General features: G+C 57.5%; 2 protein-coding genes across 4 annotated transcripts in view; one reads left to right on the top strand and one right to left on the bottom strand.

The window, feature by feature from the left end:
• Window positions 1–26,069, top strand: part of slc8a4a (solute carrier family 8 member 4a) — a 903,507-nt gene that overhangs the window by 573,415 nt on the left and 304,023 nt on the right.
• LOC140399870 (sodium/potassium/calcium exchanger 3-like) overlaps window positions 1–26,069 on the bottom strand; it is a 224,263-nt gene that overhangs the window by 31,280 nt on the left and 166,914 nt on the right. For all 3 annotated transcript variants that reach the window (XM_072489337.1, XM_072489336.1, XM_072489335.1), the window contains 2 exons: window positions 12,201–12,254; window positions 3,368–3,507 (listed from right to left, as the gene is read on the bottom strand). In XM_072489337.1, the coding sequence (XP_072345438.1) occupies window positions 3,368–3,507; window positions 12,201–12,254 (194 nt within the window). The remainder of the gene's footprint in view (window positions 1–3,367; window positions 3,508–12,200; window positions 12,255–26,069) is intronic.

Genomic DNA, 26,069 nt, shown 5'->3' with positions numbered 1-26,069 from the left:
AGGACAGGTACAGCACGGGGTTAGATACAGAGTAAAGCTCCATCTACACTGTCTACATCAAACACTCCCAGGACAGGTACAGCACGGGGTTAGATACAGAGTAAAGCTCCCTCTACACTGTCCCTTTCAAACACTCCCAGGACAGGTACAGCACGGGGTTAGATACAGAGTAAAGCTCCCTCTACACTGTCCCCATCAAACACTCCCAGGACAGGTACAGCACGGGGTTAGATACAGAGTAAAGCTCCATCTACACTGTCTACATCAAACACTCCCAGGACAGGTACAGCACGGGGTTAGATACAGAGTAAAGCTCCCTCTACACTGTCCCTTTCAAACACTCCCAGGACAGGTACAGCACGGGGTTAGATACAGAGTAAAGCTCCATCTACACTGTCCCCATCAAACACTTCCAGGACAGGTACAGCACAGGGTTAGATACAGAGTAAAGCTCCCTCTACACTGTCCCCATCAAACACTCCCAGGACAGACACAGCACGGGGTTAGATACAGAGTAAAGCTCCCTCTACACTGTCCCCATCAAACACTCCCAGGACAGGTACAGCACGGGGTTAGATACAGAGTAAAGCTCCCTCTACACTGTCCCCATCAAACACTCCCAGGACAGGTACAGCACGGGGTTAGATACAGAGTAAAGCTCCCTCTACACTGTCCCCATCAAACACTCCCAGGACAGGTACAGCACGGGGTTAGATACAGAGGAAAGCTTCCTCTACTCTGTCCCCATCAAACACTCCCTGGACAGGTACAGCACGGGGTTAGATACAGAGGAAATCTCCCTCTACACTGTCCCCATCAAACACTCCCAGGATAGGTGCAGCACGGGGTTAGATACAGAGGAAAGCTTCCTCTACACTGTCCCCATCAAACACTCCCAGGACAGGTACAGCACGGGGTTAGATACAGTGTAAAGCTCCCTCTACACTGTCCCCATCAAACACTCCCAGGACAGGTACAGAACGGGGTTAGATACAGAGTAAAGCTCCCTCCACACTGTCCCCATTAAACACTCCCAGGACAGGTACAGCACGGGTTAGATACAGAGTAAAGCTCCCTCTACACTGTCCCCATCAAACACTCCCAGGACAGGTACAGCACGGGGTTAGATACAGAGGAAAGCTCCCTCTACACTGTCCCCATCAAACACTCCCAGGACATGTACAGCACGGGGTTAGATACAGAGTAAAGCTCCCTCTACACTGTCCCCATCAAACACTCCCAGGACAGGTACAGCACAGGGTTAGATACAGAGTAAAGCTCCCTCTACACTGTCCCCATCAAACACTCCCAGGACAGGTACAGCACGGGGTTAGATACAGAGTAAAGCTCCCTCTACACTGTCCCCATCAAACACTCCCAGGACAGGTACACCACAGGGTTAGATACAGAGTAAAGCTCCCTCTACACTGCCCCATCAAACACTCCCAGGACAGGTATAGCTCGGGGTTAGATACAGAGTAAAGCTCCCTCTACACTGTCCCCATCAAACACTGCGAGGACAGGTACAGCACGGGGTTAGATACAGAGTAAAGCTCCCTCTACACTGTCCCCATCAAACACTGCGAGGACAGGTACAGCACGGGGTTAGATACTGAGTAAAGCTCCCTCTACACTGTCACCATCAAACACTCCCAGGACAGGTACAGCACGGGGTTAGATACAGAGTAAAGCTCCCTCTACACAGTCCCCATCAAACACACCCAGGACAGGTACAGCACGGGGTTAGATACAGAGTAAAGCTTCCTCTACACTGTCCGCATCAAACACTCCCAGGACAGGTACAGCACGGGGTTAGATACAGAGTAAAGCTCCCTCTACACTGTCCTCATCAAACACTCCCAGACAGGTACAGCACGGGATTAGAAACAGAGTAAAGCTCCCTCTACACTGTCCCCATCAAACACTCCCAGGACAGGTATAGCACGGGGTTAGATACAGAGTAAAGCTCCCTCTACACTGTCCCCATCAAACACTCCCAGACAGGTACAGCACGGGATTAGATACAGAGTAAAGCTCCCTCTACACTGTCCCCATCAAACACTCCCAGGACAGGTACAGCACGGGGTTAGATACAGAGTAAAGCTCCCTCTGCACTGTCCCCATCAAACACTCCCAGGACAGGTACAACACGGGGTTAGATACAGAGTAAAGCTCCCTCTACAATGTGTCCATCAAACACTCCCAGGACATGTACAGCACGGGGTTAGATACAGAGTAAAGCTCCCTCTACGCTGTCCCCATCAAACACTCCCAGGACAGGTACAGCACGGGGTTAGATACAGAGTAAAGCTCCCTCTACACTGTCCCCATCAAACACTCCCAGGACAGGTACAGCACGGGGTTAGATACAGAGTAAAGCTCCCTCTACACTGTCACCATCAAACACTCCCAGGACAGATACAGCACGGGGTTAGATACAGAGTAAAGCTCCCTCTACACTGTCCCCATCAAACACTCCCAGGACAGGTACAGCACGGGGTTAGATACAGATTAAAGCTCCCTCTACACTGTCCCCATCAAACACTCCCAGGACAGGTACAGCACGGGGTTAGATACAGAGTAAAGCTCCCTCTACACTGTCCCCATCAAACACTCCCAGAACAGGTACAGCACGGGGTTATATACAGAGTAAAGCTCCCTCTACACTGTCCCCATCAAACACTCCCAGGACAGGTACAGCACGGGGTTAGATACAGAGTAAAGCTCCCTCTACACTGTCCCCATCAAACACTCCCAGGACAGGTACAGCACGGGGTTAGATACAGAGTAAAGCTCCCTCTACACTGTCCCCATCAAACACTCCCAGGACAGGTACAGCATGGGGTTAGATACAGAGTAAAGCTCCCTTTACACTGTCCCCATCAAACACTCCCAGGACAGGTACAGCACGGGGTTAGATACAGAGTAAAGCTCCCTCTACACTGTCCCCATCAAACACTCCCAGGACAGGTACAGCACGGGGTCAGATACAGAGTAAAGCTCCCGCTACACTGTCCCCATCAAACACTCCCACGACAGGTACAGCACGGGGTTAGATACAGAGTAAAGCTCTCTCTACACTGTCCCCATCAAACACTCCCAGGACAGGTACAGCACGGGGTTAGATACAGAGTAAAGCTCCCTCTGCACTGTCCCCATCAAACACTCCCAGGACAAGTACAGCACGGGGTTAGATACAGAGTAAAGCTTCCTCTACACTGCCCCCATCAAACACTCTCAGGACAGGGACAGCACGGGGTTAGATACAGAGTAAAGCTCCCTCTACACTGTCCCCATCAAACACTCCCAGGACAGGTACAGCACGGAGTTAGATACAGGGTAAGTGTTTGTGATATCAGTGTGTAACCTGTCGGCAGGATGACGACAGTAGCGGAGTATTTGGGGTTGGTCTCTGCTTCTTGTTGGACAGTCGGATTCTCCGCCTCCGATGGCTTTGGGCCAACACAGCTCAGCCCCTCAAAGTAACTGCGGATTTTGCTGTTATATCTGGGAAATTAGAGAGACATTGTCACACTCTCGTCACAATGAGACCCTCCAGGCGCTCTCCACCTGTTAACCTGCTGTTAGACTAACCTCCCTATCTCTGTAATCCCCTCCAGCCCCGACACCCCTCCCTATCTCTGTAACCTCCTCCAGCCCCGACAACCCTCCCTAACTCTGCAACCTCCTCCAGCCCCGACAACCCTCCCTATCTCTGTAACCTCCTCCAGTCCCTACACCCCTCCCTATCACTGTAACCTCCTCCAGCCCCTACATCCTCCCTATCTCCGTAACCTCCTCCAGTCCCTACACCCCTCCCAATCTCTGTAACCTCCTATAGCCCCGACAATCCTCCCTATCTCTGTAACCTCATCCAGCCCCTACAACACTCCCTATCTCTGTAACCTCCTCCAGCCCCGACAACCCTCCCTATCTCTGTAACCTCCTCCAGCCCCTACAGCCCTCCCTATCTCTGTAGCCTCCTCCAGCCCCTACAATCCTCCCTATCTCTGTAACCTCCTCCAGTCCCTACAACCCTCCCTATCTCTGTAACCACCTACAGCCCCAACACCCCTCCCTATCTCTGTAACCTCCTCCAGCCCCTACAACCCTCCCTATCTCTGTAACTTCCTCCAGCCCCTACAACCCTCCCTATCTCTGTAGCTTCCTCCAGCCCCTACAATCCTCCCCATCTCTGTAACCTCCTCCAGTCCCTACAACTCTCCCTATCTCTGTAACCCCCTCCAGCCCCAACACCCCTCCCTATCTCTGTAACCTCCTCCAGCCCCTACAACCCTCCCTATCTCTGTAACCTCCTCCAGTCCCTACAGCCCTCCCAATCTCTGTAACCTCCTACAGCCCTGACAACCCTCCCTATCTCTGTAACCTCCTCCAGCCCCTACAACCCTCCCTATCTCTGTAAACTCCTCCAGCCCCTACAACCCTCCCTCTCTCTGTAACCTCCTCCAGTCCCTACAGCCCTCCCAATCTCTGTAACCTCCTACAGCCCTGACAACCCTCCCTATCTCTGTAATCTCCTCCAGCCCCTACAACCCTCCCTATCTCTGTAACCTCCTCCAGCCCCTACAACCCTCCCTATCTCTGTAACCTCCTCCAGCCCCTACAACCCTCCCTATCACTGTAACCTCCCCCAGTCCCTACAACCCTCCCTATATCTGCAACCTCCTCCAGCCCCTACAACCCTCCCGATCTCTGTAGCCTCCTCCAGCCCCTACAATCCTCCCTATCTCTGTAACCTCCTCCAGTCCCTACAACCCTCCCTATCTCTGAAACCTCCTCCAGCCCCGACAACCCTCCCTATCTCTGTAACCTCCTCCAGCCCTTACAACCCTTCCTATCTCTGTAGCCTCCTCCAGCCCCTACAATCCTCCCTATCTCTGTAACCTCCTCCAGCCCCTACAACCCTCCCTATCTCTGTAACCTCCTCCAGCCCGTACAACCCTCCCTCTCTCTGTAACCTCCTCCAGTCCCTACAGCCCACCCAATCTCTGTAACCACCTACAGCCCCGACAACCCTCCCTATCTCTGTAACCTCCTCCAGCCCCTACAACCCTCACTATCTCTGCAACCTCCTCCAGCCCCAACACCCCTCCCCATCTCTGTAACCTCCTCCAGCTCCTTTAACCCTCCCTATCTCTGGAACCTCCTCCAGTCCCTATACCACTCCCTATCTCTGTAACCTCCTCCAGCCCCCTACAACCATCTCTATCACTGTAACCTCCTCCAGCTCCTACAACCCTCCCTTTCTCTGTAACCTCCTCCAGCCCCTGCACCCCTCCCTATCTCTGTAACCTCCTCCACCCCTACAACCCTCCCTATCTCTGTAGCCTTCTCCAGCCCCTACACCCCTCCCCATCTCTGTAACCTCCTCCAGCCCCTACAACACTCCTATCTCTGTAACCTCCTCCAGCCACTACAATCCTCCCTATCTCTGTAACCTCCTCCAGTCCCTACCATTCTCCCTATCTCTGTGACTTCCTCCAGTCCCTACATCCCTCCCTATCTCTGTGACCTCCTCCAGTCCCTACAATCCTCCCTATCTCTGTAACCTCCTCCAGCCCCTACAACCCTCCCTAACTCTGTACCCTCCTCCAGCCCCTACACCCTCCATATCTCTGTAACCTCCTCCAGCCACTACAACCCTCCCTATCTCTCTAACCACCTCCAGCCCCTACAACCTCCCTATCTCTGTAACTTCCTCCAGCACCTACAACCCTCCCTACCTCTGTAAGCTCCTCCAACCCATAGAACCTTCACTATCTCTGTCACCTCCTTCAGGCCCTACAACCGTCCTTATCTCTGTAACCTCCTCCAGCCACTACAACCCTCCCTATCTCTGTAACCTCCTCCAGCCCCTACAACCCTCCCTATCTCTGTAACCTCCTCCAGCCCCCACAATCCTCCCTATGTCTGTAACCTCCTCCAGCCACTACAACCCTCCCTATCTCAGTGACGTCCTCCAGCCCGGACAACCCTCCCTATCTGTGTAACCTCCTCAAGCCCCTACAACCCTCCCGATCTCTGTAACCTCCTCCAGCCCCTACAACCCTCCCTATCTCTGTAACCTCCTCCAGCCCCCACAACCCTCCCTATGTCTGTGACCTCCTCCAGCCCCTACAACCCTCCCTATCTCAGTGACCTCCTCCAGCCCCGACAACCCTCCCTATCTCTGTAACCTCCTCCAGCCCCCACAACCCTCCCTATGTCTGTAACCTCCTCCAGCCCCTACAAACCTCCCTATCTCTGTAACCCCCTCCAGCCCCTACACCCCTCCCTATCTTTGTAACCCCCTCCAGCCCCTACACCCCTCCCTATCTCTGTAACCTCCTCCAGCCCCGACAACCCTCCCTATGTCTGTCACCTCCTCCAGCCCCTACAACCCTCCCTATCTCTGCAACCTCCTCCAGCCCCGACAACCCTCCCTATCTCTGTAACCTCCTCCAGTCCCTACACCCCTCCCAATCTCTGTAACCTCCTACAGCCCCGACAATCCTCCCTATCTCTGTAACCTCATCCAGCCCCTACAACCCTCCCTATCTCTGCAACCTCCTCCAGCCCCGACAACACTCCCTATCTCTGTAACCTCCTCCAGCCCCTACAGCCCTCCCTATCTCTGTAGCCTCCTCCAGCCCCTACAATCCTCCCTATCTCTTTAACCTCCTCCAGTCCCTACAACCCTCCCTATCTCTGTAACCACCTCCAGCCCCAACACCCCTCCCTATCTCTGTAACCTCCTCCAGCCCCTACAACCCTCCCTATCTCTGTAACTTCCTCCAGCCCCTACAACCCTCCCTATCTCTGTAGCCTCCTCCAGCCTCTACAATCCTCCCCATCTCTGTAACCTCCTCCAGTCCCTACAACTCTCCCTATCTCTGTAACCCCCTCCAGCCCCAACACCCCCCCCTATCTCTGTAACCTCCTCCAGCCCCTACAACCCTCCCTATCTCTGTAACCTCCTCCAGCCCCTACAACCCTCCCTCTCTCTGTAACCTCCTCCAGTCCCTACAGCCCTCCCAATCTCTGTAACCTCCTACAGCCCTGACAACCCTCCCTATCTCTGTAACCTCCTCCAGCCCCTACAACCCTCCCTATCTCTGTAACCTCCTCCAGCCCCTACAACCCTCCCTCTCTCTGTAACCTCCTCCAGTCCCTACAGCCCTCCCAATCTCTGTAACCTCCTACAGCCCTGACAACCATCCCTATCTCTGTAACCTCCTCCAGCCCCTACAACCCTCCCTATCTCTGTAACCTCCTCCAGCCCCGACAACACTCCCTCTCTCTGTAACCTCCTCCAGCCCCTACAACCCTCCCTATCTCTGTAACCTCCTCCAGCCCCTACAACCCTCCCTATCACTGTAACCTCCCCCAGTCCCTACAACCCTCCCTATATCTGCAACCTCCGCCAGCCCCTACAACCCTCCCTATCTCTGTAGCCTCCTCCAGCCCCTACAATCCTCCATATCTCTGTAAACTCCTCCAGTCCCTACAACCCTCCCTACCTCTGCAACCTACTCCAGCCCCGACAACCCTCCCTATCTCTGTAACCTCCTCCAGCCCCTACAACCCTCCCTATCTCTGTAGCCTTCTCCAGCCCCTACAATCCTCACTATCACTGTAACCTCCTCCAGCCCCAACAACCCTCCCTATCTCTGTAACCTCCTCCAGCCCCTACAACCCTCCCTCTCTCTGTAACCTCCTCCAGTCCCTACAGCCCACCCAATCTCTGTAACCTCCTACAGCCCCGACAACCCTCCCTATCTCTGTAACTTCCTCCAGCACCTACAACCCTCCCTACCTCTGTAAGCTCCTCCAACCCATAGAACCTTCACTATCTCTGTCACCTCCTTCAGTCCCTACAACCGTCCTTATCTCTGTAACCTCCTCCAGCCACTACAACCCTCCCTATCTCTGTAACCTCCTCCAGCCCCTACAACCCTCCCTATCTCTGTAACCTCCTCCAGCCCCCACAATCCTCCCTATGTCTGTAACCTCCTCCAGCCACTACAACCCTCCCTATCTCAGTGACGTCCTCCAGCCCGGACAACCCTCCCTATCTGTGTAACCTCCTCCAGCCCCTACAACCCTCCCGATCTCTGTAACCTCCTCCAGCCCCTACAACCCTCCCTATCTCTGTAACCTCCTCCAGCCCCCACAACCCTCCCTATGTCTGTGACCTCCTCCAGCCCCTACAACCCTCCCTATCTCAGTGACCTCCTCCAGCCCCGACAACCCTCCCTATCTCTGTAACCTCCTCCAGCCCCCACAACCCTCCCTATGTCTGTAACCTCCTCCAGCCCCTACAAACCTCCCTATCTCTGTAACCCCCTCCAGCCCCTACACCCCTCCCTATCTTTGTAACCCCCTCCAGCCCCTACACCCCTCCCTATCTCTGTAACCTCCTCCAGCCCCGACAACCCTCCCTATGTCTGTCACCTCCTCCAGCCCCTACAACCCTCCCTATCTCTGCAACCTCCTCCAGCCCCGACAACCCTCCCTATCTCTGTAACCTCCTCCAGTCCCTACACCCCTCCCAATCTCTGTAACCTCCTACAGCCCCGACAATCCTCCCTATCTCTGTAACCTCATCCAGCCCCTACAACCCTCCCTATCTCTGCAACCTCCTCCAGCCCCGACAACACTCCCTATCTCTGTAACCTCCTTCAGCCCCTACAGCCCTCCCTATCTCTGTAGCCTCCTCCAGCCCCTACAATCCTCCCTATCTCTTTAACCTCCTCCAGTCCCTACAACCCTCCCTATCTCTGTAACCACCTCCAGCCCCAACACCCCTCCCTATCTCTGTAACCTCCTCCAGCCCCTACAACCCTCCCTATCTCTGTAACTTCCTCCAGCCCCTACAACCCTCCCTATCTCTGTAGCCTCCTCCAGCCTCTACAATCCTCCCCATCTCTGTAACCTCCTCCAGTCCCTACAACTCTCCCTATCTCTGTAACCCCCTCCAGCCCCAACACCCCTCCCTATCTCTGTAACCTCCTCCAGCCCCTACAACCCTCCCTATCTCTGTAACCTCCTCCAGCCCCTACAACCCTCCCTCTCTCTGTAACCTCCTCCAGTCCCTACAGCCCTCCCAATCTCTGTAACCTCCTACAGCCCTGACAACCCTCCCTATCTCTGTAACCTCCTCCAGCCCCTACAACCCTCCCTATCTCTGTAACCTCCTCCAGCCCCTACAACCCTCCCTCTCTCTGTAACCTCCTCCAGTCCCTACAGCCCTCCCAATCTCTGTAACCTCCTACAGCCCTGACAACCATCCCTATCTCTGTAACCTCCTCCAGCCCCTACAACCCTCCCTATCTCTGTAACCTCCTCCAGCCCCGACAACACTCCCTCTCTCTGTAACCTCCTCCAGCCCCTACAACCCTCCCTATCTCTGTAACCTCCTCCAGCCCCTACAACCCTCCCTATCACTGTAACCTCCCCCAGTCCCTACAACCCTCCCTATATCTGCAACCTCCGCCAGCCCCTACAACCCTCCCTATCTCTGTAGCCTCCTCCAGCCCCTACAATCCTCCATATCTCTGTAACCCCCTCCAGCCGCTACAACCCTCCCTATCTCTGTAACCTCCTCCAGCCCCTACACCCCCTCCCTATCTCTGTAACCTCCTCCAGTCCCTACAACCCTCCCTATCTCTGTAACCTCCTCCAGCCCCTACACCCCCTCCCTATCTCTGTAACCTCCTCCAGCCCCTACAACCCTCCCTATCTCTGTAACCTCCTCCAGGCCCTACAAGCCTATCTCTGTAACCTCCTCCAGCCACTACACCCCTCCCTATCTCTGTAACCTCCTCCAGTCCCTACAACCCTCCCTATCCCTGTAACCGCCTCCAGCCCCGACAACCCTCCCTATCTCTGTAACCTCCTCCAGCCCCTACAACCCTCCCTTACTCTGTAACCTCCTCCAGCCCCCACAACCCTCCCTATGCCTGTAACCTCCTCCAGCCCCTACACCCCTCCCTATCTCTGTAACCTCCTCCAGCCCCTACAACCCTCCCTATCTCTGTAACCTCCTCCAGCCTCCACAACCCTCCCTATGTCTGTAACCCCCTCCAGCCCCGACAACCCTCCCTATGTCTGTAACCTCCTCCAGCCCCTACAACCCTCCCTATCTCTGTAACCTCCTCCACACCCTACAACCCTCCCTATCTCTGTAACCTCCTCCAGCCCCTACAACCCTCCCTTACTCTGTAACCCCCTCCAGCCGCTACAACCCTCCCTATCTCTCTAACTTCCTCCAGCACCTACAACCCTCCCTACCTCTGTAACCTCCTCCAACCCCTAGAACCTTCCCTATCTCTGTCACCTCCTTCAGTCCCTACAACCGTCCCTATCTCTGTAACCTCCTCCAGACACTACAACCCTCCCTATCTCTGGAACCTCCTCCAGCCCCTACAACCCTCGCTATCTCTGTAACCTCCTCCAGCCCCCACAACCCTCCCTATGTCTGTGACCTCCTCCAGCCCCTACAGCCCTCCCTATCTCAGTGACCTCCTCCAGCCCCGACAACCCTTCCTATCTCTGTAACCTCCTCCAGCCCCTACAACCCTCCCTATCTCTGTAACCTCCTCCAGCCCCTACAACCCTCCCTATCTCTGTAACCTCCTCCAGCCCCCACAACCCTCCCTATGTCTGTGACCTCCTCCAGCCCCTACAACCCTCCCTATCTCAGTGACCTCCTCCAGCCCCGACAACCCTCCCTATCTCTGTAACCTCCTCCAGCCCCCACAACCCTCCCTATGTCTGTAACCTCCTCCAGCCACTACAACCCTCCCTATCTCTGTAACCTCCTCCAGCCCCTACAACCCTCCCTATCTCTGTGACCTCCTCCAGCCCCGACAACCCTCCCTATCTCTGTAACCTCCTCCAGCCCCTACAACCCTCCCTATCTCTGTAACCTCCTCCAGCCCCAACAACCCTCCCTATCTCTGTAACCTCCTCCAGCCCCCACAACCCTCCCTATGTCTGTAACCTCCTCCAGCCCCTACACCCCTCCCTATCTCTGTAACCTCCTCCTGCCCCTACACCCCTCCCTATCTCTGTAACCTCCTCCAGCCCCTACAACCCTCCCTATCTCTGTAACCTCCTCCAGCCCCCACAACCCTCCCTATGTCTGTAACCCCCTCCAGCCCCGACAACCCTCCCTATGTCTGTAACCTCCTCCAGCCCCTACAACCCTCCCTATCTCTGTAACCTCCTCCACCCCCTACAACCCTCCCTATCTCTGTAACCTCCTCCAGCCCCTACAACCCTCCCTTACTCTGTAACCCCCTCCAGCCGCTACAACCCTCCCTATCTCTGTAACCTCCTCCAGCCCCTACACCCCCTCCCTATCTCTGTAACCTCCTCCAGTCCCTACAACCCTCCCTATCTCTGTAACCTCCTCCAGGCCCTACAAGCCTTTCTCTGTAACCTCCTCCAGCCACTACACCCCTCCCTATCTCTGTAACCTCCTCCAGTCCCTACAACCCTCCATATCTCTGTAACCGCCTCCAGCCCCGACAACGCTCCCTATCTCTGTAACCTCCTCCAGCCCCTACAACCCTCCCTATCTCTGTAACCTCCTCCAGCCCCCACAACCCTCCCTATGTCTGTAACCTCCTCCAGCCCCTACACCCCTCCCTATCTCTGTAACCTCCTCCAGCCCCTACAACCCTCCCTATCTCTGTAACCTCCTCCAGCCCCCACAACCCTCCCTATGTCTGTAACCCCCTCCAGCCCCGACAACCCTCCCTATGTCTGTAACCTCCTCCAGCCCCTACAACCCTCCCTATCTCTGTAACCTCCTCCACACCCTACAACCCTCCCTATCTCTGTAACCTCCTCCAGCCCCTACAACCCTCCCTTACTCTGTAACCTCCTCCAGCCCCTACAACCCTCCCTATCTCTGTAACCTCCTCCAGCCACTACACCCCTCCCTATCTCTGTAACCTCCTCCAGCCCCTACGCCCCTCCCTATCTCTGTAACCTCCTCCAGCCCCTAGTTGGGGGGGTGGATGTGAGGAGATGGGTGTGGGACAGTCACCTGCAGATGGGCCAAATGGTCTGCTTATGGTGTTGGAGACTCAACATTATTGTGCCCTCTGGTGGACACAATGTGCACGGCAAGTGATCAAACCAAACGTAATTCAATACATTTCAGAAAGGTCGAGAATTATTCATCTTACTTCATCACGATGATGTAGATCAGATACATCAGAGGCAGCAACATGGCCTCCCACCTACAAAACACAAACACATCACAACATTGTGTAGACCCACCTCTCCCCCTCCTCTCTCCCCATCACTCCGGCTCCTCTCCCCCCATCACTCCGGCTCCTCTCCCCCATCTCTCCGGCTCCTCTCCCCCCATCTCTCCGGCTCCTCTCCCCCATCTCTCCGGCTCCTCTCCCCCCATCTCTCCGGCTCCTCTCCCCCCATCTCTCCGGCTCCTCTCCCCCATCTCTCCGGCTCCTCTCCCCCATCTCTCCGGCTCCTCTCCCCCCATCACTCCGGCTCCTCTCCCCCCATCTCTCCGGCTCCTCTCCCCCCCATCTCTCCGGCTCCTCTCCCCCCATCTCTCCGGCTCCTCTCCCCCCATCTCTCCCCCTCCTCTCCCCCCATCTCTCCGGCTCCTCCCCCCCATCTCTCCGGCTCCTCTCCCCCATCTCTCCGACTCCTCTCACCCCAACTCTCCCCCTCCTCTCCCCCCATCTCTCCGGCTCCTCTCCCCTCATCTCTCCCCCTCCTCTCCCCCCATCTCTCCGGCTCCTCTCCCCCCATCTCTCCGGCTCCTCTCCCCCCATCTCTCCGGCTCCTCTCCCCCCATCTCTCCGGCTCCTCTCCCCCCATGTCTCCGGCTCCTCTCCCCCCATCTCTCCCCCTCCTCTCCCCCATCTCTCCGGCTCCTCTCCCCCCCATCTCTCCGGCTCCTCTCCCCCCATCTCTCCGGCTCCTCTCCCCCCATCTCTCCGGCTCCTCTCCCCCCATCTCTCCGGCTCCTCTCCCCCATCTCTCCGGCTCCTCCCCCCCATCTCTCCGGCTCCTCTCCCCCATCTCTCCGACTCCTCTCCCCCAACTCTCCCCCTCCTCTCCCCCCCATCTCTCCGGCTCCTCTCCCCCCATCTCTCCGGCTCCTCTACCCCCATCTCTCCGGATCCTCACCCCCCATCTCTCCGGCTCCTCACCCCCCATCTCTCCGGCTCCTCTCCCCCCATCTCTCCCCCTCCTCACCCCCCATCTCTCCCCCTCCTCTCCCCCCATCTCTCCGGCTCCTCTCCCCCCATCTCTCCGGCTCCTCTCCCCCCATATCTCCCTCTCCTCCTCCCCCCCCCCCCCAATCTCTCCGGCTCCTCTCCCCCCATCTCTCCGGCTCCTCTCCCCCCATCTCTCCGGCTTCTCTCCCCCCATCTCTCCGGCTCCACTCCCCCCATCTCTCCGGCTCCTCTCCCCCCATCTCTCCGGCTCCCCCCCCCCCCCATCTCTCCGGCTCCTCCCCCCCCATCTCTCCAGCTCCTCTCCCCCCATCTCTCCAGCTCCTCTCCCCCCATCTCTCCGGCTCCTCCCCCCCCATCTCTCCGGCTCCTCACCCCCCATCTCTCCGGCTCCTCTCCCCCCATCTCTCCCCCTCCTCTCCCCCCATCTCATCCCCCTCCTCTCCCCCCATCTCTCCGGACCCTCACCCCCCCCCCATCTATCCGGCACCTCTCCCCCCATCTCTCCGGCTCCTCTCCCCCCATCTCTCCGGCTCCTCTCCCCCCATCTCTCCAGCTCCTCTCACCCCATCTCTCCGGCTCCTCTCCCCCATCTCTCCGGCTCCTCTCCCCCCATCTCTCCGGCTCCTCTCCCCCCATCTCTCCCCCTCCTCTCCCCCATCTCTCCGGCTCCTCTCTCCCCATCTCTCCGGCTCCTCTCCCCCCATCTCTCCGGCTCCTCTCCTCCCATCTCTCCAGCTCCTCTCACCCCCCATCTCTCCGGCTCCTCTCCCCCCATCTCTCCGGCTCCACCCCCCCATCTCTCCGGCTCCTCTCCCCCCATCTCTCCGGCTCCACCCCCCCATCTCTCCGGCTCCTCTCCCCCCCTCGGGACGTCCCGAAGTGCCTCACTCACAATGAGGGGGTTATTTTTGAAGTGAGGTCACTGTTGTGATGTGGGAAACGCAGCAGCCAATTTACACACAGCAAGATCCCACACACAGCAATGTGAGAATGGCCCAGATCATCTGTGTTTAGTGATGTTGGTCGAGGGACAAAGATCGCCCCCCACTGGTCTGGAGAAGGTTCACGGGGCTGATCCCTGGGATAAATATTGGCCCCTGGACACCGGGGAACTCACCCCCGCAGCCCACTCATCCTGAGAGATGGCCCCTCCGACGGTACGCTATTCCCTCTTCACAGACCCTCTGACAGTGCAGCACTCCCTCAGTACTGACCCTCTGACAGTGCAGCACTCCCTCAGTACTGACCCTCTGACAGTGCGGCACTCCCTCAGTACTGACCCTATGACAGTGCAGCACTCCCTCAGTACTGACCCTCTGACAGTGCGGCACTCCCTCAGTACTGACCCTCTGACAGTGCGGCACTCCCTCAGTACTGACCCTCTGACAGTGCGGCGCTCCCTCAGTACTGACCCTCTGACAGTGCGGCACTCCCTCAGTACTGACCCTCTGACAGTGCGGCGCTCCCTCAGTACTGACCCTCTGACAGTGCGGCACTCCCTCAGTACTGACCCACTGACAGTGCCGCACTCCCTCAGTACTGACCCTCAGACAGTGCGGCACTCCCTCAGTACTGATCCTCTTACAGTGCGGCACTCCCTCAGTACTGACCCTCAGACAGTGCGGCGCTCCCTCAGTACTGACCCTCTGACAGTGCAGCACTCCCTCAGTACTGGCCCTCTGACAGTGCGGCACTCCATCAGTACTGACCCTCTGACAGTGCGGCACTCCCTCAGTACTGACCCTCTGACAGTGCGGCACTCCCTCAGTACTGACCCTCTGACAGTGCGGCACTCCCTCAGTACTGACCCTCTGACAGTGCGGCGCTCCCTCAGTACTGACCCTCTGACAGTGCGGCGCTCCCTCAGTACTGACCCTCTGACAGTGCGGCACTCCCTCAGTACTGGCCCTCTGACAGTGCGGCACTCCATCAGTACTGACCGTCTGACAGTGCGGCACTCCCTCAGTACTGACCCTCTGACAGTGCGGCACTCCCTCAGTACTGACCCTCTGACAGTGCAGCACTCCCTCAGTACTGACCCTCTGACAGTGCGGTACTCCCTCAGTACTGACCCTCTGTCAGTGCGGCGCTCCCTCAGTACTGACCCCCTGACAGTGCGGCACTCCCTCAGTACTGACCCTCTGACAGTGCGGCACTCCCTCAGTACTGACCCTCTGACAGTGCGGCACTCCCTCAGTACTGACCCTCTGACAGTGCGGCACTCCCTCAGTACTGGCCCTCTGACAGTGCGGCGCTCCCTCAGTACTGACCCTCTGACAGTGCGGCACTCCCTCAGTACTGGCCCTCTGACAGTGCGGCACTCCATCAGTACTGACCGTCTGACAGTGCGGCACTCCCTCAGTACTGACCCTCTGACAGTGCGGCACTCCCTCAGTACTGACCCTCTGACAGTGCAGCACTCCCTCAGTACTGACCCTCTGACAGTGCGGTACTCCCTCAGTACTGACCCTCTGTCAGTGCGGCGCTCCCTCAGTACTGACCCCCTGACAGTGCAGCACTCCCTCAGTACTGACCCTCTGACAGTGCGGCACTCCCTCAGTACTGACCCTCTGACAGTGCAGCACTCCCTCAGTACTGACCCTCTGATAGTGCGGCACTCCCTCAGTACTGACCCTCTGACAGTGCAGCACTCCCTCAGTACTGACCCTCTGACAGAGCGGCACTCTCTCAGTACTGACCCTCTGACAGTGCAGCACTCCCTCAGTACTGACCCTCTGACAATGCGGCACTCCCTCAGTACTGACCCTCTGACAGTGCGGCGCTCCCTCAGTACTGACCCCCTGACTGTGCAGCACTCCTTCAGTACTGACCCTCTGACAGTGCGGCACTCCCTCAGTACTGACCCTCTGACAATGCGGCACTCCCTCAGTACTGACCCTCTGACAGTGCGGCACTCCCTCAGTACTGACCCTCTGACAGTGCGGCACTCCCTCAGTACTGACCATCTGACAGTGCGGCACTCCCTCAGTACTGACCCCCTGACAGTGCAGCACTCCCTCAGTACTGACCCTCTGACAGTGCGGCACTCCCTCAGTACTGACCCTCTGACAGTGCGGCACTCCCTCAGTACTGACCCTCTGACAGTGCGGCGCTCCCTCAGTACTGACCCTCTGACAGTGCGGCACTCCCTCGGTACTGACCCTCTGACAATGCGGCACTCCCTCAGTACTGACCCTCTGACAGTGCGGCGCTCCCTCAGTACTGACCCCCTGACAGTGCAGCACTCCCTCAGTACTGACCCTCTGACAGTGCAGCACTCCCTCAGTACTGACCCTCTGACAGTGCGGCACTCCCCCAGTACTGACCCTCTGACAGTGCGGCACTCCCTCAGTACTGACCCTCTGACAGTGCGGCACTCCCTCAGTACTGACCCTCTGACAGTGCGGCACTCCCTCAGTACTGACCCTCTGACAGTGCGGCGCTCCCTCAGTACTGACCCACTGACAGTGCGGCACTCCCTCAGTACTGACCCTCTGACAGTGCAGCACTCCCTCAGTACTGACCCTCTGACAATGCGGCACTCCCTCAGTACTGACCCACTGACAGTGCGGCACTCCCTCAGTACTGACCCTCTGACAGTGCAGCACTCCCTCAGTACTGACCCACTGACAGTGCGGCACTCCCTCAGTACTGACCCTCTGACAGTGCAGCACTCCCTCAGTACTGACCCTCTGACAGTGCGGCACTCCCTCAGTACTGACCCTCTGACAGTGCAGCACTCCCTCAGTACTGACCCTCTGACAATGCGGCACTCCCTCAGTACTGACCCTCTGACAATGCGGCACTCCCTCAGTACTGACCCTCTGACAGTGCAGCACTCCCTCAGTACTGACCCTCTGACAATGCGGCACTCCCCCAGTACTGACCCTCTGACAGTGCAGCACTCCCTCAGTACTGACCCTCTGACAGTGCGGTACTCCCTCAGAACTGACCCTCTGACAGTGCAGGGCTCCCTCAGTCCTGACCCCCTGACACTGCAGCACTCCCTCAGTACTGACCCTCTGACAGTGCGGCACTCCCTCAGTACTGACCCTCTGACAATGCGGCACTCCCTCAGTACTGACCCTCTGACAGTGCGGCACTCCCTCAGTACTGACCCTCTGACAGTGCGGCACTCCCTCAGTACTGACCCTCTGACAGTGCGGCACTCCCTCAGTACTGACCCTCTGACAATGCGGCACTCCCTCAGTACTGACCCTCTGACAGTGCGGCGCTCCCTCAGTACTGACCCCCTGACAGAGCAGCACTCCCTCAGTACTGACCCTCTGACAGTGCGGCGCTCCCTCAGTACTGACCCTCTGACAATGCGGCACTCCCTCAGTACTGACCCTCTGACAGTGCGGCACTCCCTCATTACTGACCCTCTGACAGTGCGGCGCTCCCTCAGTACTGACCCTCCGACAGTGCAGCACTCCCTCAGTACTGACCCTCTGACAGTGCGGCACTCCATCAGTACTGACCCTCTGACAGTGCAGCACTCCATCAGTATTGACCCTCTGACAGTGTGGCACTCCCTCAGTACTGACCCCCTGACAGTGCAGCACTCCCTCAGTACTGACCCTCTGACAGTGCGGCACTCCCTCAGTACTGACCCTCTGACAGTGTGGCACTCCCTCTGTACTGACCCTCTGACAGTGTGGCACTCCCTCGGTACTGACCCTCTGACAATGCGGCACTCCCTCAGTACTGATCCTCTGACAGTGCGGTGCTCCCTCAGTACTGACCCCCTGACAGTGCAGCACTCACTCAGTACTGACCATTGACAGTGCGGCACTCCCTCAGTACTGACCCTCTGACAGTGCAGCACTCCCTCAGTACTTACCCTCTGACAGTGAGGCACTCCCTCAGTACTGACCCTCTGACAGTGCGGCACTCCCTCAGTACTGACCCTCTGACAGTGAGGCACTCCCTCAGTACTGACCCTCTGACAGTGAGGCACTCGCTCAGTACTTACCCTCTGACAGTGCAGCACTCCCTCAGTACTGACCCTCTGACAGTGAGGCACTCGCTCAGTACTTACCCTCTGACAGTGCAGCACTCCCTCAGTACTGACCCTCTGACAGTGCAGCACTCCCTCAGTACTTACCCTCTGACAGTGAGGCACTCCCTCAGTACTGACCCTCTGACAGTGCGGCACTCCCTCAGTACTGACCCTCTGACAGTGAGGCACTCCCTCAGTACTGACCCTCTGACAGTGCGGCACTCCCTCAGTACTGAACCTCAGACAGTGCGGCACTCCCTCAGTACTGACCCTCTGACAGTGTGGCACTCCCTCGGTACTGACCCTCTGACAATGCGGCACTCCCTCAGTACTGATCCTCTGACAGTGCGGTGCTCCCTCAGTACTGACCCCCTGACAGTGCAGCACTCACTCAGTACTGACCATTGACAGTGCGGCACTCCCTCAGTACTGACCCTCTGACAGTGCAGCACTCCCTCAGTACTTACCCTCTGACAGTGAGGCACTCCCTCAGTACTGACCCTCTGACAGTGCGGCACTCCCTCAGTACTGACCCTCTGACAGTGAGGCACTCCCTCAGTACTGACCCTCTGACAGTGAGGCACTCCCTCAGTACTGACCCTCTGACAGTGCGGCACTCCCTCAGTACTGACCCTCTGACAGTGCGGCACTCCCTCAGTACTGACCCTCTGACAGTGCTGCACTCCCTCAGTACTGACCCTCTGACAGTGCGGCACTCCCTCACTACTGACCCTCTGACAGTGCAGCACTCCCTCAGTACTGACCCTCTGACAGTGCGGCACTCCCTCAGTACTGACCCTCTGACAGTGCGGCACTCCCTCAGTACTGACCCTCTGACAGTGCGGCACTCCCTCAGTACTGACCCTCTGACAGTGCGGCACTCCCTCAGTACTGACCCTCTGACAGTGCGGCACTCCCTCAGTACTGACCCTCTGACAGTGCGGCACTCCCTCAGTACTGACCCATCTGACAATGCGGTATTCCTTCATCACTGACTCTCTGACAATGCGGCACTCCCTCAGTACTGACCCTCTGACAGTGCGGCACTCCCTCAGTACTGACCCTCTGACAGTGCGGCACTCCCTCAGTACTGACCCTCTGACAGTGCGGCACTCCCTCAGTACTGACCCATCTGACAATGCGGTATTCCTTCATCACTGACTCTCTGACAATGCGGCACTCCCTCAGTACTGACCCTCTGACAATGCGGCACTCCCTCAGTACTGACCCTCTGACAGTGCAGCACTCCCTCAGTACTGACCCCCTGACAGTGCAGCACTCCCTCAGTACTGACCCTCTGACAGTGCGGCACTCCCTCAGTACAGACCCTCTGACAGTGTGGCACTCCCTCTGTACTGAACCTCAGACAGTGCGGCACTCCCTCAGTACTGACCCTCTGACAGTGTGGCACTCCCTCGGTACTGACCCTCTGACAATGCGGCACTCCCTCAGTACTGATCCTCTGACAGTGCGGTGCTCCCTCAGTACTGACCCCCTGACAGTGCAGCACTCACTCAGTACTGACCATTGACAGTGCGGCACTCCCTCAGTACTGACCCTCTGACAGTGCAGCACTCCCTCAGTACTGACCCTCTGACAGTGAGGCACTCCCTCAGTACTGACCCTCTGACAGTGCGGCACTCCCTCAGTACTGACCCTCTGACAGTGAGGCACTCCCTCAGTACTGACCCTCTGACAGTGAGGCACTCCCTCAGTACTGACCCTCTGACAGTGCTGCACTCCCTCAGTACTGACCCTCTGACAGTGCGGCACTCCCTCACTACTGACCCTCTGACAGTGCAGCACTCCCTCAGTACTGACCCTCTGACAGTGCGGCACTCCCTCAGTACTGACCCTCTGACAGTGCGGCACTCCCTCAGTACTGACCCTCTGACAGTGCGGCACTCCCTCAGTACTGACCCTCTGACAGTGCGGCACTCCCTCAGTACTGACCCTCTGACAGTGCGGCACTCCCTCAGTACTGACCCTCTGACAGTGCGGCACTCCCTCAGTACTGACCCATCTGACAATGCGGTATTCCTTCATCACTGACTCTCTGACAATGCGGCACTCCCTCAGTACTGACCCTCTGACAATGCGGCACTCCCTCAGTACTGACCCTCTGACAGTGCAGCACTCCCTCAGTACTGACCCTCTGACAATGCGGCACTCCCTCAGTACTGACCCTCTGACAGTGCAGCACTCCCTCAGTACTGACCCTCTGACAATGCGGCACTCCCTCAGTACTGACCCTCTGACAGTGCGGCGCTCCCTCAGTACTGACCCCCTGACAGTGCAGCACTCCCTCAGTACTGACCCTCTGACAGTGCAGCACTCCCTCAGTACTGACCCTCTGACAGTGCGGCACTCCCCCAGTACTGACCCTCTGACAGTGCGGCACTCCCTCAGTACTGACCCTCTGACAGTGCGGCACTCCCTCAGTACTGACCCTCTGACAGTGCGGCACTCCCTCAGTACTGACCCTCTGACAGTGCGGCGCTCCCTCAGTACTGACCCACTGACAGTGCGGCACTCCCTCAGTACTGACCCTCTGACAGTGCAGCACTCCCTCAGTACTGACCCTCTGACAATGCGGCACTCCCTCAGTACTGACCCACTGACAGTGCGGCACTCCCTCAGTACTGACCCTCTGACAGTGCAGCACTCCCTCAGTACTGACCCACTGACAGTGCGGCACTCCCTCAGTACTGACCCTCTGACAGTGCAGCACTCCCTCAGTACTGACCCTCTGACAGTGCGGCACTCCCTCAGTACTGACCCTCTGACAGTGCAGCACTCCCTCAGTACTGACCCTCTGACACTACGGCACTCCCTCAGTACTGACCCTCTGACAGTGCAGCACTCCCTCAGTACTGACCCTCTGACAGTGCGGTACTCCCTCAGAACTGACCCTCTGACAGTGCAGGGCTCCCTCAGTCCTGACCCCCTGACACTGCAGCACTCCCTCAGTACTGACCCTCTGACAGTGCGGCACTCCCTCAGTACTGACCCTCTGACAATGCGGCACTCCCTCAGTACTGACCCTCTGACAGTGCGGCACTCCCTCAGTACTGACCCTCTGACAGTGCGGCACTCCCTCAGTACTGACCCTCTGACAGTGCGGCACTCCCTCAGTACTGACCCTCTGACAATGCGGCACTCCCTCAGTACTGACCCTCTGACAGTGCGGCGCTCCCTCAGTACTGACCCCCTGACAGTGCAGCACTCCCTCAGTACTGACCCTCTGACAGTGCGGCGCTCCCTCAGTACTGACCCTCTGACAATGCGGCACTCCCTCAGTACTGACCCTCTGACAGTGCGGCACTCCCTCATTACTGACCCTCTGACAGTGCGGCGCTCCCTCAGTACTGACCCTCCGACAGTGCAGCACTCCCTCAGTACTGACCCTCTGACAGTGCGGCACTCCATCAGTACTGACCCTCTGACAGTGCAGCACTCCATCAGTATTGACCCTCTGACAGTGTGGCACTCCCTCAGTACTGACCCCCTGACAGTGCAGCACTCCCTCAGTACTGACCCTCTGACAGTGCGGCACTCCCTCAGTACTGACCCTCTGACAGTGTGGCACTCCCTCAGTACTGAACCTCTGACAGTGCGGCACTCCCTCAGTACTGACCCTCTGACAGTGTGGCACTCCCTCGGTACTGACCCTCTGACAATGCGGCACTCCCTCAGTACTGATCCTCTGACAGTGCGGTGCTCCCTCAGTACTGACCCCCTGACAGTGCAGCACTCACTCAGTACTGACCATTGACAGTGCGGCACTCCCTCAGTACTGACCCTCTGACAGTGCAGCACTCCCTCAGTACTGACCCTCTGACAGTGAGGCACTCCCTCAGTACTGACCCTCTGACAGTGCGGCACTCCCTCAGTACTGACCCTCTGACAGTGAGGCACTCCCTCAGTACTGACCCTCTGACAGTGAGGCACTCCCTCAGTACTGACCCTCTGACAGTGCTGCACTCCCTCAGTACTGACCCTCTGACAGTGCGGCACTCCCTCACTACTGACCCTCTGACAGTGCAGCACTCCCTCAGTACTGACCCTCTGACAGTGCGGCACTCCCTCAGTACTGACCCTCTGACAATGCGGCACTCCCTCAGTACTGACCCTCTGACAGTGCGGCGCTCCCTCAGTACTGACCCCCTGACAGTGCAGCACTCCCTCAGTACTGACCCTCTGACAATGCGGCACTCCCTCAGTACTGACCCTCTGACAGTGCGGCACTCCCTCAGTACTGACCCTCTGACAGTGCGGCACTCCCTCAGTACTGACCCTCTGACAGTGCGGCACTCCCTCAGTACTGACCCTCTGACAGTGCGGCACTCCCTCAGTACTGACCCTCTGACAGTGCGGCACTCCCTCAGTACTGACCCATCTGACAATGCGGTATTCCTTCAGCACTGACTCTCTGACAATGCGGCACTCCCTCAGTACTGACCCTCTGACAGTGCGGCACTCCCTCAGTACTGACCCTCTGACCGTGAGGCACTCCCTCAGTACTGACCCTCTGACAGTGCGGCTCTCCCTCAGTACTGACCCTCTGACAGTGCGGCGCTCCCTCGGTACTGACCCTCTGACAGTGCGGAACTCCCTCAGTACTGACCCTCTGACAGTGCAGCGCTCCCTCAGTACTGACCCTCTGACAGTGCGGCGCTCCCTCGGTACTGACCCTCTGACGGTGCGGCACTCCCTCAGTACTGACCCTCTGACAATGCGGCACTCCCTCAGTACTGATCCTCTGACGGTGCGGCACTCCCTCAGTACTGACCCTCTGACTGTGCGGCACTCCCTCAGTACTGACCCTCTGAGAGTGCGGCACTCCCTCAGTACTGACTCTCTGACAGTGCGGCACTCCCTCAGTACTGACCCTCTGACAGTGCGGCACTCCCTCAGTACTGACCCTCTGACAGTGCGGCACTCCCTCAGTACTGACCCTCTGACAGTGCGGCACTCCCTCAGTACTGACCCTCTGACAGTGCGGCACTCCCTCAGTACTGACCCTCTGACAGTGCAGCACTCCCTCTGTACTGACTCACTGACAGTGCAGCACTCCCTCAGTACTGACCCTCTGACGGTGCGGCTCTCCCTCAGTACTGACCCTCTGACATTGCGGCGCTCCCTCAGTACTCACCCTCTGACAGTGCAGCGCTCCCTCAGTACTGACCCTCTGACAGTGCGGCACTCCCTCAGTGCTGACCCTCTGACAGTGCGGCACTCCCTCAGTACTGACCCTCTGACAGTGCGGCACTCCCTCAGTACTGACCCTCTGACAGTGGGGCACTCCCTTAGTACTGACCCTCTGACAGTGCGGCACTCCCTCAGTACTGACCCTGGGACAATGCAGCAGTCGCTCAGTACTGACCCTCTGACAGTGCGGCACTCCCTCAGTACTGACCCTCTGACAGTGCGGCACTCCCTCAGTCCTGACCCTCTGACAGTGCGGCACTCCCTCAGTACTGACCCTCTGACAGTGCGGCACTCCCTCAGTACAGACCCTCTGACAGTGCGGCACTCCCTCAGTACTGACCCTCTGACAGTGCGGCTATCCCTCAGTACTGACCCTCTGACAGTGCAGCACTCCCTCAGTACTGACCCTCTGACAGTGCAGCGCTCCCTCAGTACTGACCCTCTGACAGTGCGGCACTCCCTCAGTACTGACCCTCTGACAGTGGGGCACTCCCTTAGTACTGACCCTCTGACAGTGCGGCACTCCCTCAGTACTGACCCTGTGACAATGCAGCAGTCGCTCAGTACTGACCCTCTGACAGTGCGGCACTCCCTCAGTACTGACCCTCTGACAGTGGGGCACTCCCTTAGTACTGACCCTCTGACAGTGCGGCACTCCCTCAGTACTGACCCTGTGACAATGCAGCACTCCCTCAGTACTGACCCTCTGACAATGCGGCACTCCCTCAGTACTGACCCTCTGACAGTGCGGCACTCCCTCAGTCCTGACCCTCTGACAGTGCGGCACTCCCTCAGTACTGACCCTCTGACAGTGCGGCACTCCCTCAGTACAGACCCTCTGACAGTGCGGCACTCCCTCAGTACTGACCCTCTGACAGTGCGGCTATCCCTCAGTACTGACCCTCTGACAATGCAGCAGTCGCTCAGTACTGACCCTCTGACAGTGCAGCACTCCCTCAGTACTGACCCTCTGACAGTGAGGCACTCCCTCAGTACTGACCCTCTGACAGTGCGGCACTCCCTCAGTACTGACCCTCTGACAGTGCGGCACTCCCTCAGTACTGACCCTCTGACAGTGCGGCACTCCCTCATTACTGACCCTCTGACGGTGCGGTACTCCCTCAGTACTGACCCTCTGACAGTGCGGCACTCCCTCAGTACTGACCCTCTGACAGTGCGGCACTCCCTCAGTACTGACCCTCTGACAGTGCGGCTCTCCCTCAGTACTGACCCTCTGACAGTGCGGCACTCCCTCAGTACTGACCCTCTGACAGTGCGGCACTCCCTCAGTACTGACCCTCTGACAGTGCGGCACTCCCTCAGTACTGACCCTCTGACAGTGCGGCACTCCCTCAGTACTGACCCTCTGACGGTGCGGTACTCCCTCAGTACTGGAATGGAGGTGCGCGAGACTGTATCGTGGGGACAGGTCCTGCAGCCCGGAACCCGACTTTTATTGGCTGCCGCCGGGGTGATGGTCTGTTTATCCTGACTTTGTGCCTGTCGTGGCCTCTGGAGTATTATTGATAACTGGGAATGTTAATCGCAAAATAATCCCAAATGTCTGCCCACATTTTCCAGTTAAACTGATTGGACCTATTTCATTCTGCGCCAATCTATTCAGGCCGCCCAGGGGCAGCACAGTGGTTAGCACTGTTGCTTCACAGCGCCAGGGTCCCGGGTTCGACTCCCAGCTTGGGTCACTGTCTGTGCGGAGTCTGCACGTTCTCCCCGTGTCTGCGTGGGTTTCCTCCGGGTGCTCCGGATTCCTCCCACAAAGAAAATTACAGCACAGGAACAGGCCCTTCGGCCCTCCCAGCCTGCACCGATCCAGATCCTTTATCTAAACCTGTCGCCTATTTTCCAAGGATCTGCTTCCCTCTGTTCCCCGCCCGTTCATATATCGGTCTAGATGCATCTTAAATGATGCTATTGTGCCCGCCTCTACCACCTCCGCTGGCAAAGCGTTCCAGGCACCACCGCCCTCTGCGTAAAAAACTTTCCACGCACATCTCCCTTAAACTTTCCCCCTCTCACCTTGAAATCGTGACCCCCTTGTAATTGACACCCCCACTCTTGGCAAAAGCTTGTTGCTATCCACCCTGTCCATACCTCTCATCATTTTGTAGACCCCAATCAGGTCCCCCCTCAACCTCCGTCTTTCCAACAAAAACAATCCTAATCTACTCAACCTTTCTTCATAGCTAGCACCCTCCATACCAGGCAACACCCTGGTGAACCTCCTCAGCACCCTCTCTAAAGCATCCACATCCTTCTGGTAATGCGGCGACCAGAACTGCACGCAGTATTCCAAATGTGGCCTAACCAAAGTCCGAAACAACTGTAACATGACCTGCCGACTCTTGTACTCAATACCCCGTCCGATGAAGGCAAGCATGCTGTATGCCTTCTTGACCACTCTATCGACCTGCGTTGCCACCTTCAGGGTACAATGGACCTGAACTCCCAGACCTCTCTGTACATCAATTTTCCCCAAGACTCTTCCATTGACCGTATAGTCTGCTCTTGAATTAGATCTTCCAAAATGCATCACCTCGCATTTGCATGGATTGAACTCCATCTGCCACTTCTCTGCCCAACTCTCCAATCTATCTATATTTTGCTGT

Source organism: Scyliorhinus torazame, chromosome 24 (assembly GCF_047496885.1).
Source record: "Scyliorhinus torazame isolate Kashiwa2021f chromosome 24, sScyTor2.1, whole genome shotgun sequence".
NCBI lineage: Eukaryota > Metazoa > Chordata > Chondrichthyes > Carcharhiniformes > Scyliorhinidae > Scyliorhinus > Scyliorhinus torazame.
The sequence above is the reverse complement of the archived record's forward strand: the minus strand, read 5'-3'. Positions and strand labels throughout refer to the sequence as shown.